The 13418-nt window shown below is 37.2% G+C and overlaps 2 protein-coding genes across 2 annotated transcripts; both read left to right on the top strand.

Moving 5' to 3' along the window:
- Positions 1 to 5: 5 nt before the first annotated feature.
- snrpd3 (small nuclear ribonucleoprotein D3 polypeptide) lies at positions 6 to 1259 on the top strand. Its single transcript, XM_084389660.1, has 4 exons — positions 6 to 92; positions 376 to 524; positions 720 to 912; positions 1049 to 1259. The coding sequence occupies exons 2-4, from the start codon at positions 399 to 401 to the stop codon at positions 1111 to 1113; spliced, it is 384 nt and encodes a 127-aa protein (XP_084245786.1). The 5' UTR covers positions 6 to 92; positions 376 to 398; the 3' UTR covers positions 1114 to 1259.
- A 127-nt stretch (positions 1260 to 1386) lies between these two features.
- Positions 1387 to 13099, top strand: p2rx4b (purinergic receptor P2X, ligand-gated ion channel, 4b). The gene is made up of 12 exons (XM_084389656.1): positions 1387 to 1862; positions 2840 to 2987; positions 3132 to 3203; positions 3285 to 3357; positions 3451 to 3547; positions 3634 to 3714; positions 5005 to 5146; positions 11965 to 12101; positions 12193 to 12286; positions 12378 to 12443; positions 12547 to 12651; positions 12740 to 13099. Exons 1-12 carry the CDS (start codon positions 1723 to 1725, stop codon positions 12773 to 12775), a joined length of 1191 nt encoding a protein of 396 aa, XP_084245782.1. The 5' UTR covers positions 1387 to 1722; the 3' UTR covers positions 12776 to 13099.
- The last annotated feature ends 319 nt before the right edge of the window (positions 13100 to 13418 follow it).

Here is a 13418-nt window from a genome sequence, read left to right as displayed (position 1 = left end):
GTGCGTGTCTCCAGTGAGTTACAATAAAATCCCCGGAAATCTTAAAAGAACGTCGAAGAAAAAGTGTTTGTGGACGTTTTGTGCACGTTTGGGTGAGTTTTTGTAATAATTTTTCGGAATAATTGGTAAATTGGAACGTGTCTGTTGGGAATTATTTGTAGATTTGTGTTTAAACAATTAACTCTAACGTTAGTTGTGTTTTTGTTTTTCCCTTGCTTGTTTACGAACAACCTCAATATCTTGTGTCTGACCCATTCATTTCAGTCTCTTCAGCTTCCACTAGCTTTCACCTCGTAATGCAAAGATTGACATTCTGTCGAAGTTATTTCTCATCTGCCAAATGTTCTGAAGGGTCTAATTTTCTCTCACACACAGTTCACAGACAACTTGTTAATAAGATGTCGATTGGAGTGCCCATCAAAGTTCTTCATGAAGCAGAGGGACACATAGTCACCTGTGAAACCAACACTGGGGAGGTTTACAGGGGCAAACTCATCGAGGCTGAAGACAACATGAACTGCCAGGTACTAAGATTTGGCATATGTACTGAAAACTAATTTAAGGCATGAGAATAAATGCTTATCTAAAAGATATCTTTATAGATTTTATCTTTGCGTTGGATATTATTCTTTGAATTCATAATAAGGTTTGCACCAAGTAAAAACACTCCTTTGTCTGAAAGGTCTTATTCTTTACTTTCCATCTTCAATTTCCTCCAGATGGCAAACATCACAGTCACATACAGGGATGGCCGTGTATCTCAGCTGGAGCAGGTGTATATTCGTGGCAGTAAGATCAGGTTCCTCATCCTCCCCGACATGCTGAAAAATGCTCCCATGTTAAAAAGTATGAAGAACAAAAATCAGGCAGCTGGTGCAGGTCGAGGAAAAGCAGCTATTCTCAAAGCCCAAGGTATATACAGCCTCTTGAACCCAGTCCACACATCTTGCATCAGAAACATGCATTTTTCAGACAATTAATGTGACGTTATTTATATTGTTTGTTGTAAAGATGATATCAAGCTGTGTTTGCATTAATGTTTTTGCAGTGGCTGCCAGAGGACGTGGACGTGGTGGACCGGGACGAGGGAACGTATTCCAGAAGAGACGCTAGTTTTATATTGATACCTTTTTTTTTTTTTACTGTAGACTTTACTGCATTTTTTTTATTCATAATTTTACCAGCATTTTGGTTTGATCTATTTTATAATGTTCATTTTATGCTTAGAGAAATAAATGGGCGATTTTTCTATTTTTCAATTGATTATGTGAGTTTTTTTTTGGAAGGGGGCAGAATTTTTTGTTAACGTTTATAATTTTGTATACTGTATTTATCGATCATACTAAATGAGCTGTCAAGTACTGAGATGTACTACAGTAAGGACACGTTTTAGTGCATTTTCTGTTATAATTATAGCTTAGGAGGTGTTGGTCATTGCTGAGAGGATTCAACCACTTGATTTTCATGGGTTTTACACAGTTGTAGACATTGGCTTGCAAATGTGCCGAGTGCAAATGCTACTGGTACTGTTTAACCAAATGCATGCAGATGAATAGCAGTGCTTATCTTAACACATCCATTGCTCGTGTATGATAAGAAATTACATTCAAAGCATGTGTAAATTCTATTGAGAAGTGTAGTAGATATCAGGCTACAGAAAGACGCATAGTGTTCTGACCTTACATCAAGTACTGTTGTTTCATAGTGGACGTTTCTTCAGCAATGGGCTCTAAGTGCAGCTGTTGTGTTTGCCTCGACTGTCTTTTTGAATATCAAACACCTGTAACGCTGGTTATTACTAGCAAAAGACTAGGACTCCTCTTCAGACTGATAGAGTTCTTGATCATCGCCTATGTTGTCATGTGAGTATATTTTGAGATAATTCATGGCCTTATTGTACTTCAAAAGAAATATTGATTGCATCTACTTGTATTCATTTCATTTTTAAGTCACTTTGAATAAGAATGTAATTTGATTTAATTCGAACGGGGTGTCCATTCCTGCTCCAGGAGAGCCAGCATCGTGCAGAGTTTAGCTCCAACACTCTTACCTCCAGGAGCAGGTTTGGACGCCCCTGAATTAGAGTTTGACAAGCCTATTGTTGTACAGTACTGTGCAAAAGTCTTAGGCACGTTAGTATTTTCACCAAAAAATGGTTTTAGGCCAGTTATTTTTTATCTTTTACTGTAGCGTTTCAGTAGCAAATATCAGTATACATTTCCAAACATTCATTTTACCCAAAATTTTAATAATCCAGTGAGAATTTTGTATGCAGAAGGAGTCTGACAACAGCTGGTACTCCACATGGAGATCTGATCTCACCATCAAGTCTGTGATCGCATGAAAAAAAACCTGAAACAGACTAAATGTAGAAAAACTGCAGCAACGACTCCAAGACACTTGAAGAAACCTTCCTGCAAAGCTACCTGAAAAGGCTTTGCAGGAAGGTTTCTTCAGCTGTCTTAGAGATGTTGCCACAGTTCTTCTGGATTTAGTCTTTAGCCTCAGTTTTTTCTGTTTCTTCATGTGATCACCGACAGACACGATGATAGTGAGATCAGATCTTCGTGTGGAGCACCGGCTGTTGTCAGACTGCTTGTGCATACAAAAATCTCACTGGATTATTACAATTAATGGCAAAAGGAATGTTTGGAAATGTAAACTGACACACTACAGAAAAAGATAAATCAAAACTATTTTCTTGGGAAAATACTAACGTGCCTAAGATTTCTGCATAGTACTGTACATTACTTACACATTTAAGCGTGTCATGTTCTCAGTGAAATTCAATGCAGTCTTGACTGTTCAGGGTAACTCCATATCTGTATACTTTTTAAAGATATGTCTGCTGGTATCAGCGCGCTTACCAGAACCAAGACTCAGTGATCAGCTCAGTCAGCACCAAGGTGAAAGGAAACATTTTGACCAATTCATCCATTGAGGGAGTTCATGTTTGGGACGTATCTGAATATGTCATCCCACCCCAGGTATCTAATTTGTTTGACAGAAACCCATTGCAGAGGAAATACAGTGGTTTCTCTTAATTTGAGTTAATTTGTTTGTCTAACAGACATACATTTTGTAGAAATTAATTCCACATTCAAGCATTCTTCTTTTTTTTTTTTTGGTAGGGAGAAAACTCTTTCTTTGTGTTAACAAATATGATTGTCACTCCTGGCCAGACCCAGAGCAGCTGTCCTGAGGTACGATAAAACAGATTTGCATATGTCCACTCTCACACATGAAGAGTTACACGTTGCATTATGAATGATTCCTTTTTACAGATTCCAAGTGAATTCACTATTTGTAAATCAGACAGTGATTGTAAAGAGGGATTCAATGAAATCCGTGGCAATGGTGAGTTTTCATGTTCTGCATAACGCTGCACGATATTAGAGATGTAAGACGCAAATCAATGCCACAAAGCGATCTCTGTGATCCTCCTCGCAGGTGTTCAGACTGGCCGATGTGTACAATACTCGGATACAATCAAAACCTGTGAGGTGATGGCATGGTGTCCACTTGAAAATGATACCATCATTCCAAAGTGAGTTTCTTTAGTAAAAGTGAACAAGTTTGATGCAGTTTGCACAATTGAAACTGGGAATATTAATATAGTTTGTGATCGTACAGACCTGCTCTTCTAAGTGCAGCGGAGGACTTCACAGTGCTCATCAAAAACAACATACAATATCCAATGTTCAGTTTCAGAAAGTAAGTTCATTCATTTGTAGGTCATGCACTTTAATCATAGATGAACAGAAACAACATGGTAACATTATTATGGTAATCATTTAAAGGAACCGTATGTAAGAAATGTATTTCAATGAATCATAAAATGGCCCTGATATGTCACTAGACATTAAGAAATCATGTTCATTTCAAATACTTATATCACTGACAACAGTAGTCCGGCCAGGATATTGTCATTTAAAGGTGAAGTTGCAGCCCTCAACTGATGTTGATGATGTCATGTTGTGAGGGGATACACCGCTCTACAGTAATTTGAAAGTGATTGCAGTTCCAGTTTTGGCCACAATCTTACATACGGTTCCTTTAAAGGGATACTCCACTTTTTTCGGAAATAAGCTCATTTTACATCTCCCCCAGAGTTAAACAGTTGAGTTTTACCGTTTTAGAATCCATTCAGCCGAACTCCGGGTCTGACGGTACCACTTTTAGCATAGCTTAGCACAGATCATTGATTCTGATTAGTCCAGTAGCATTTCTTTCAAAATGACCAAAGAGTTTCAATATTTTTCCTATTTAAAACTTGACTCTTCTGTAGTTAAACCGTGTACTAAGATCGACGGAAAATGAAAAGTTGCGATTTTCTAAGCCTATATGGCTAGGAACTACTCTCATTCCAGCGTAATAATCAAGGAACTGTGCGGCTGTACCATGGGTGCAGCAGGCGTAATGATATGACGCAGCGCCTGAAAATAGTCCCCAGCTCGGTAACTTCTTCCAACGTGACCGGGACTAAGTTTGTCTAACCTATTAGACCTATTTTCAGGCGCTGCGTCATATCATTACGCCTGCTGCACTCATGGTACAGCCGCACAGTTCCTTGATTATTACGCCGGAATGAGAGTAGTTCCTAGTCATATAGGCTTAGAAAATCGCAACTTTTCATTTTCCGTCGATCTTAGTACACGGTTTAACTACAGAAGAGTCAAGTTTTAAATAGGAAAAATATTGAAACTCTTTGGTCATTTTGAAAGAAATGCTACTGGACTCATCAGAATCAATGATCTGTGCTAAGCTATGCTAAAAGTGGTACCGTCAGACCCGGAGTTCGGCTGAATGGATTCTAAAACGGTAAAACTCAACTGTTTAACTCTGGGGGAGATGTAAAATGAGCATATTTCCGAAAAAAGTGGAGTATCCCTTTAAATCCAAGGTCTTCAAAGATGACTGGTTGAGAGAGAAACATTATTTTAAATAAAAATTTGAGTTATGTAAATTTGATCCTTTCAATGTCATGTTTTGTGTTATTTCTAGGCGAAACATTCTGCAACACATCAACTCCACATACTTAAAAAACTGCACGTTTAATCGTAAAACAGACCCACACTGTCCTATTTTCCGTCTGGGGGACATTGTGACCGAGGCAGGAGAGGACTTCAGCGTCATTGCCATTAAAGTCTGTATCTTCAATAATGCTATACAATTGTAATCAAAATTATTCAACCCCTATTGCAAGTCAGGTTTATTGGCATTCAGTCTGTAAACAAAAGTGATTTAAATAGCTCAACACAACAAATGTTTCAAGTGGTTTCCCCAAATTCAACTGAAAATGCAACTTTTAATGGCCTCTGCAGTCTAAAAATTATTCAACCCCCTGAATAGAATCCCTCACAACAGCACAAATCTGCAATACAGGTGTTGTCTCGAGCACATCTGATGCAAACTAATCAAGGGCTTCATTAGTTGCATCAGGTGTGCTTGAGCTAGAACACATGGAATGCCTGAACTGGCTAGGTTTGTTGAGTGTCACGTTTGACTGCATGTTAGAAGTCAAAAGAATGGTCTAAATAGTTAAGAATATGTTATTGGCCTTCACAAACAAGGAACGGGATACAAAAATATATATATATATAAATATATAATAAGATAGCGAAGGCACTAAATGTTCCTAGAGAAACCGTAGGAAGCATAGGCCACAAGTTTAAAGTTAAAGGAACGGTGGTTACACTACCTGGACCGGGCAGAAAAAGGAAGCTATCAAAAGTTGCCACCAGATTTATGAGAAGGCAGGTTCAGAAAAACCCTTGAGTGACTGCAAAAGACCTGCAGTAAAACTTGGTGGCAACAGGCACTGAGGTTCCAGCTTGGACAGTAAGGCGCGTACTAAAAGACTACTCCAAGACGTACACCACTACTGACCCAAAAGCACAAGAAAAGTCGGCTCCAATTTGCTCAAAATCATATAAATAAGCCACAGAAGTTTGGGGATTCTGTCCTGTGGAGCGATGAAACCTTTTCTGCCCTACAGTCCAGGAAAGTAGCGTTTTACGACAGACTTAATTGTAAAATAATTTTTTGCAGCTTAGATCATTTTTTTTGAGGTGTCCAGAACAACATACTAAAAGTCCTAAGAAATCCTAGTTGAGGAAATATGTTTAATTCTCATCAATCCGAGATGTGTGCCAGTAAGGCCAGACAACAATACACCCCAATTGGGTTATTTTTTTCCTTTACTCCTATAAAAATGAAACTTTACACAATGAAAGTACCCATGAAAAGTAAACATTTCTGTATTACAAGTTTCTTTGAAAATTAATTTGAATATGCAAATGAGCAATACACTAATCGAATATGCCCAAAATACACCCAAATAGACTTAATTTTTTCCTTTACTCCTATCACAATAAAACTTTACATAGTAAAAGTATAGATGAAAAGTATTTTATTGTATTACAAGTTTCTTTTTAAATGAATTTGAATATGCACATGAGCTCACACTTATTGAATATGTCCTAATTTGCAGAAACACCATTCATATGTATGACAAATACATCGGCCCAATCTTCATCCAATCATCCTACTGCCAATGGGTGATGGCAATGCTGCTTTTAGACTCGCCTTTAACCTGAAAACTGCCTGGCTTGGAGCACTGGCACGGTTCACACCATTGCTGCCTTTTGCTCGTAGAACAACCAATGTGTTTTCATCACTGAATGACTCATTACATATTTTACACTTCTCCATTTCTCCCTATTTACGTACATTAAACACTGCATAAACAAAAAAGAAAAGAAAACAGTGTTGTCTAGCAATGAAATTAGGCCCAATAGAATTTGCTAGTGCTAGCAAGCTAACGTTAGTTCGTTTCATTAGACTAGGCGATGCTACTTCAAGATGAAAAGTAGTTTTGGCCACAAACGGTGGAAGTCTGATGTGTGGCCCGCCTGGTCTGAAATACTTGCTAACTACAAGCAGTTTTGGTGTCTGGCAAAATTATTTTAAAGAGCTGGAATGTCTGGAAAGTGTGTATATCTGGTTTTTCATCGGTCTTCTGTGTGAGAGTGAATCGTTTAGTTGGTAAGAACGACCAACGCCTGTAATCTCGTAATCTTACCAACAATACCAATCATTTGTAAATCTACCAGCCCAAAATTTAATCTCACCACGTTACTAAAGATTAAGATGGCTATTCTGACTTTGAATGAATGAATGAGGCATTTATATAGTGCTTTCATATGTACTACTGTACACCCAAAGCGCTTTACAATCATATCAGGGGATCTCTCCTCAATCACCACCAGTGTGCAGCATCCACTGAGATGATGCGACGGCAGCCACAGTACAACAGCGCCAGTGTGCTCACCACACATTAACATGAAAATGTTACTTTTCATGTATACTTTCACTGTGTGAGGTTTGATTGTGATAGGAGTGAAGGGAAAAAATAAGCCCAATAGGGTGTATTTTGGGCATATTCGATTAGTATATTGCTCATTTGCATATTCAAATTAATTTTCTAAGAAACTTCTAATACAAAATGTTTTACTTTTCATGTAGACTTTCATTGTGTAAAGTTTTATTTTGATAGGAGTAAAGGAAAAAAATAGCCCCATTGGGGGTATTGTTGTCTGGCCTTACTGGCACACATCTCAGATTGATGAGAATTAAACATATTTCCTCAACTAGGATTTCTTAGGACTTTTAGTATGTTGTTCTGGACACCTTATAGAAATGATCTATGCGGAAAAAAAATTATTTTACAATTAGTTCTATTTTTGGCTCCAAAATGAGTTACTTTGCCTGGACTACTATGGATCAGATGTGGCTAGTGCAGGGTTTCTCAAACTCGGTCCTGGAGGGCCACTGTCCTGCACAGTTTAGCTCCAACCCTGATCAAACACACCTAGCTGTGAGTTTCTAGTGATCCTGAAGACATTGATTAGCTTGCTCAGGTGTGTTTGATCAGGGTTGGAGCTAAACTGTGCAGGACAGTGGCCCTCCAGGACCGAGTTTGAGAAACCCTGGTCTAGAGGAAGAAGAATGAAGCATATGCTGAAAAGAACAATCCATCTACAGTCTAGCATGGTGGTGGCTCTGTGATGTTCTGGGGCTGCTTTGTATCATCTGGCACTGGAAACCTGCAGCGTGTGGTAGGCAAGATGGATTCATTGAAGTATCAGGAAATCTGTTAGGAGAAAACGTCATGCCGTCAGTGAGGAAGCCTGGGCGTAAAATAATCCCAAGCATACCTCAAATCCCACTAAGGCTTGGTTGCAGAAGAAGTCCTGGAAGATTTTACAGTGGCCATCACAGTCACCTGACTTGAAGCCCATAGAAAATTTCTGGTGGGATCTGAAAGCGGTTGCAGCACGCAGACCCAAGAATATTACTGAACTGGAGGCCATTGCTCATGATGAATGGGCTAAAGATTCCTCAGAAACGCTGCCAGAAGCTGCTGTCTGGTGTAAGCTCGCGCTAAATCGGCCCAAAGTCCGGCATCCGACCAGCGCGGAAGGTCTTTACGTGTTACTGTCCTTTTCTCGAGGCAAAGTATTTTTTTGATTAAATGCAATACATTTGAATATTTATTCTCTCGTTATTTCATCTGACTCCATAAATGAAAAGGTTTTAGTGATATCTGTGGATCATTAATTATGAGCGAATGTTTGACTCTTCAATGAAAATAATGTCAAAGTCAGTTAGAATAATCAAATGTAACAATTTATTATGTCAGGTAAATGTATCATGCCAATTTCATAATCAATTCAAAGATAATTGATACAAAACATCAAATGCTCTAGAATAAAGAGAAAAGATGCAACCCAACATTGAGAAATACATGAGGCTGAGAGATCTCTCAGGCGATTCTGAGTTACAGAAAAGGCCCCGAACTCCCTGCTGCATTTCATTAAATAGCCAGACCTCTTTCACATGGAAACGTGCTAACAAAAGAAATTTGCATTCAGAGGTCGCACCTTTGGGTGTAGGGAGACCATTTGTCTAGAGGCCAACCCCTCCTTGTGTGCCAGTTATCCATAAACTCTCAAAAACCTTATTACCTTTTGTTTTACTTATTTGGAAAGGGGACATTTGCACCAGTCGCACTGTGACATTTTAAATGATACCAAACATGAAAAATACTCTGTGATAATCATTCACATTAAACTATACATTTTCTTGGGTGAATTCAGGTGATCATCTGAGCATGAGAGAGAGGGGGTGAGGGGAGAGGGAAAGAGATGTAGATGAAGATGATTCGGAGGTGAGACTTTCGTCTCGGTGGTGCACGAGAGCCAGTTCAAATGGTAATCTCCAGAGAGGTCCTTTTGTCCTCTCAGTGTCTGGTCACCCCCAACCAGACTGTCCGGCATTTCCTAATTTATCAATTCTTAATACATCTCGTTTGCAGCAGGTCATAACAGCAAAAGAGTGTTCTACTATGTACTAAAGATGCTTGCCATGAAGCGGTTAGATAATTTTGAGACTGCAGACATCATTAAAGTTGCATTTTCAGCTGAATTTGGGGAAACCACTTGTTGTGTTGAGCTATTTCAATTTCTTTTAATTTGTTGATAGCAAACAGCTGAAAGTCTGTAAACTTTGCCAATAAACCTGATTTGCAATGGGGGTTGAATCATTTCGATTACAACTGTATATCTGTATTACTTATACACTACTGTTCAAAAGTTTAGGGTCACAACAAATATTTTTTTTAATACAACATAATGGATTCAATATAATGTATTGCTTTTATTCAGCAAGTATACATTCAATTATGGCAGTATAGTGACAGTAAAGACATGTTACAAACGATTTTTATTTCAGATAAATGCTGTTCTGTCATGACAACTCTCAGACTGTTTGGCATGGTAATATGACAATGTTGAAATATTTGATCTTTGGCGGAATAGATCTAGGGGTATTCCAGAAAGCAGGTTATGTGACATAGCCGGGTATGTTTAAGGGCAAGGATAACCTCAACTTTCGGTCCCAAAAACGGAGGTAACTTTCACGGTATGTAAGTTGCCATAGCAACTTGCTCCGGAGCAGGCCCTGTTTCAGAATTAGTTTACTTCAGAGGTGTTCAGCGCATGTGTGCCATATTGATGAGGCTCCAGTGGGCCTAACAGATTGTGCACAATATCATAAATAGTTATATTGATATATGCAAAAAAATATATATATTAGCATCTCACACATCGTTAATCTACATTCAGCCGTTTTTTTTATTTTTGCAACAGGACGTTTTCTATGTTATAATGTATTTCTATACTAAAAAAACATTTATGATGTACAGTGCTATGCATAAGTTTAGACACCCATGCTAAAGTTGACTAAAAAGAGGAATAAAAAATCATCTTTTGGAAATTGAACTTAATGCCTTAATTTAAAAAATTAGGAAAAATCCAACCTTTAAGGACACCAATTTTCTTTGTGAATGAATAATGTATCGTAAATAAATAAATGTTCTTCCTTAAAATACAGGGTGCATAAGTTTGGACACCCCTATGTTAAATTCCCATAGAGGCAGGCAGATTTTTATTTTTAAAGGCCAGTTACTTCATGGATCCAGGATACTATGCATCCTGATAAAGTTCCCTTGGCCTTTGGAATTAAAATAGCCCCACATCATCACACACCCTTCACCATACCTAGAGATTGGCATGGTTTTATTTCAGTTAGCCTAATAGCTAGTTTGATTTGCATTGACAGATGATCTTATGGAAAGTACCCCATGCCAATCTCTAGGTATGGTGAAGGCTATGTGATGATGTGGGGCTATTTTAATTCCAAAGGCCAAGGGAACTTTATCAGGATGCATAGTATCCTAAAAAAATAAAAAAATAAAAACTTAAAAATAAAAATCTGCCTGCCTCTATGGGAATTTAACATAGGGGTGTCCAGACTTATGCACCCTGTATTTTAAGGAAGAACATTTATTTATTTACGATACATTATTCATTCACAAAGAAAATTGGTGTCCTTAAAGGTTGGATTTTTCCTAATTTTTTTAATTAAGGCATTAAGTTCAATTTCCAAAAGATGATTTTTTATTCCTCTTTTTAGTCAACTTTAGCATGGGTGTCTAAACTTATGCATAGCACTGTATCTTACCTTTCAAGCAATGTAGAAGCAAAACGACTAAACATAAAAAAGAAACTTTTACAGCCATGTTATCTTTGCAAGCGCACACTTATTTAGTTTAATCAGTCTTTCTTTGTATTGTATAATTAGCATCAAACAAACAATGTAGTTCTTATTCACAGTGATTAAAGTATATTAAACAAAAAGATTGAAAACTGATTGCACAACCTCTAAATAGGGGCGATATTCAACAAGTATGTAAATCGACATTAAAAGTAGTATGGCGTGCTTTTCTTAGCGTTCGTTTCCATGGTTCCTCTGTTGAGAATGCCTTGTGTGTTAACTGTGAACATACTCTGGGTTAGAACTTACTCCCGGATGCGTTTTTGGAACCAGTATACTTTGAGTAAGAAAGGATTGGGTTAATCAACTAAGAGTTCAGTGTATGTTTGACGGGATAACCTTGCTTTCTGGAATACCCTCTTGCTGCTGCTGGCTGGGGGCCCTGATCACCCTGTCGGGGTTAATTTTGTGATGTACATTATCACTTGCTTATTCAAATTTGATGACCCCACTGCACCCCTGGCAAAGGACCTATAAGCCATCTATAGTTTCATGAAATACAACTTTGTATTTCTTTCTACTCAACAAAGAATCTTGATTTAAAAAAAAAAATTATTATAATGGTTTATACGGTTGAGCAACATTGATAAAATAGATTTTTCTTAAGCACCAAATTAGTGTGCATGTATATATATATATATCCCCTAAATGCAGTCTTGTTGAGCATAAGAGACTTCGTTCAAAAACCAACCCCAAACGTTTGAACAATAGTGTATTTATTTTTAGTATTTTACTTTTCTTTACTTGTATTTTACTTGTAATTGACAGTGTGTTTCAATGTTAAAGGGTGGTATTATCGCGATTTTCATTGACTGGAGTTGTGACTTGGACTTCCCAGAACACTTCTGCATTCCAAGATATTCTTTCAGCAGACTGGACAACAAAAATCCTGAAAATAACGTTGCCCCTGGCAACAATTTCCGGTACATTGAAAATTTCGATTTTTGATTGTAACATTTTGTATCTAAAGCTATCATTTTTTCTATTGGATAATAATTTTGTACTTTCCCTCAGATATGCTAAATATTATAAAAACAATGAAGGCATTGAAACACGGACATTGATAAAGGGCTTTGGAATCCGCTTTGATGTGATAGTGTTTGGGAAGGTTTGTCTGCTAGTCTCTAAAGCAAGATATAACAACCAGCATCTTAGTCAACCTTCAGATTTGTTTACTCTGTATTGTTTTGTCTCTTTAGGCTGGTAAATTCCATATTGTGCCCACTATTGTGAATCTTGGGGCCACTCTTGCCTTTCTTAGCTTGGTAAGCACTAGTTATTATTATTATTATTATTATTTTTAATCACCTATTTGAGTAAAATGGCTTTGAATCAAGTATTTTCATATTGTTCCTGAATTTCTCCCAGGTGAATGCTGTTTGTGACTGGGTCATGCTTACTTGTATGAAGGACCGTGACTATGCCAAACATAAATTTATTCACCTGGACAAAAAAAGTGACAGTGTGCCACTGGTGAGTAAAAGTCACTTCAATTTTTCTAAATGATTTATTTATTGTTTTGCAAAATTATATATATTTATACTTTTTTTTACTGTTATAGAGCTCCATGGAGAGCACCTCATATGGGACTCAATGATGGAATGGACTGGACACTTTCACTGCACTTAAAACCATCAGCATCAAATATGCTCTTGTATTTTTTTTTCATACAATAGGGTACCATTCAAAAGTTTGGGGTTAGTAAGGTTTTTTTATATATTTTTGAAAGAAGTCTCTGAAACTCAAAAAGGCTGCATTTCTTCGATTAAAAAAAAAAACAGAAAAACTACATTATTCTAAAATATTATTACAATTTAAATCCTGTAATGGCAGCTGAATTTTCAGCATCATTAATCAAGTCTTCGGTGTCACATGATCCTTCAAAAATCATTTGAATATGCTGATTTGCTGCTCAAAAAAACATTTATTTATTATTATCAATGTTGAAAACAGTCGTGCTGCTTAATATTTTTGTGATAGGCCTATATTATGCAGCACAACATTTTGATCAATTAAATGCATCCTCCCTAAATAAAAGTATTAATTTCTTTGAAAGAAAAAAAACATCTTACTGACCAAACTTTTAAACAGTATTGTATACTAAATTGTATCCATCACATTTAATACATATGATAACATACTTATTGCAGTTTATGAGTGTATCAGTGTAAATCATTAGTAAACCAGTTTGGCTGTACATGCTTGACCTCTGGATTAATTTATTAATTCTTTTTTTTTTA

This window comes from Rutilus rutilus, assembly GCF_951802725.1.
Source record: "Rutilus rutilus genome assembly, chromosome: 19".
Taxonomy (NCBI): domain Eukaryota; kingdom Metazoa; phylum Chordata; class Actinopteri; order Cypriniformes; family Leuciscidae; genus Rutilus; species Rutilus rutilus.
The sequence above is the reverse complement of the archived record's forward strand: the minus strand, read 5'-3'. Positions and strand labels throughout refer to the sequence as shown.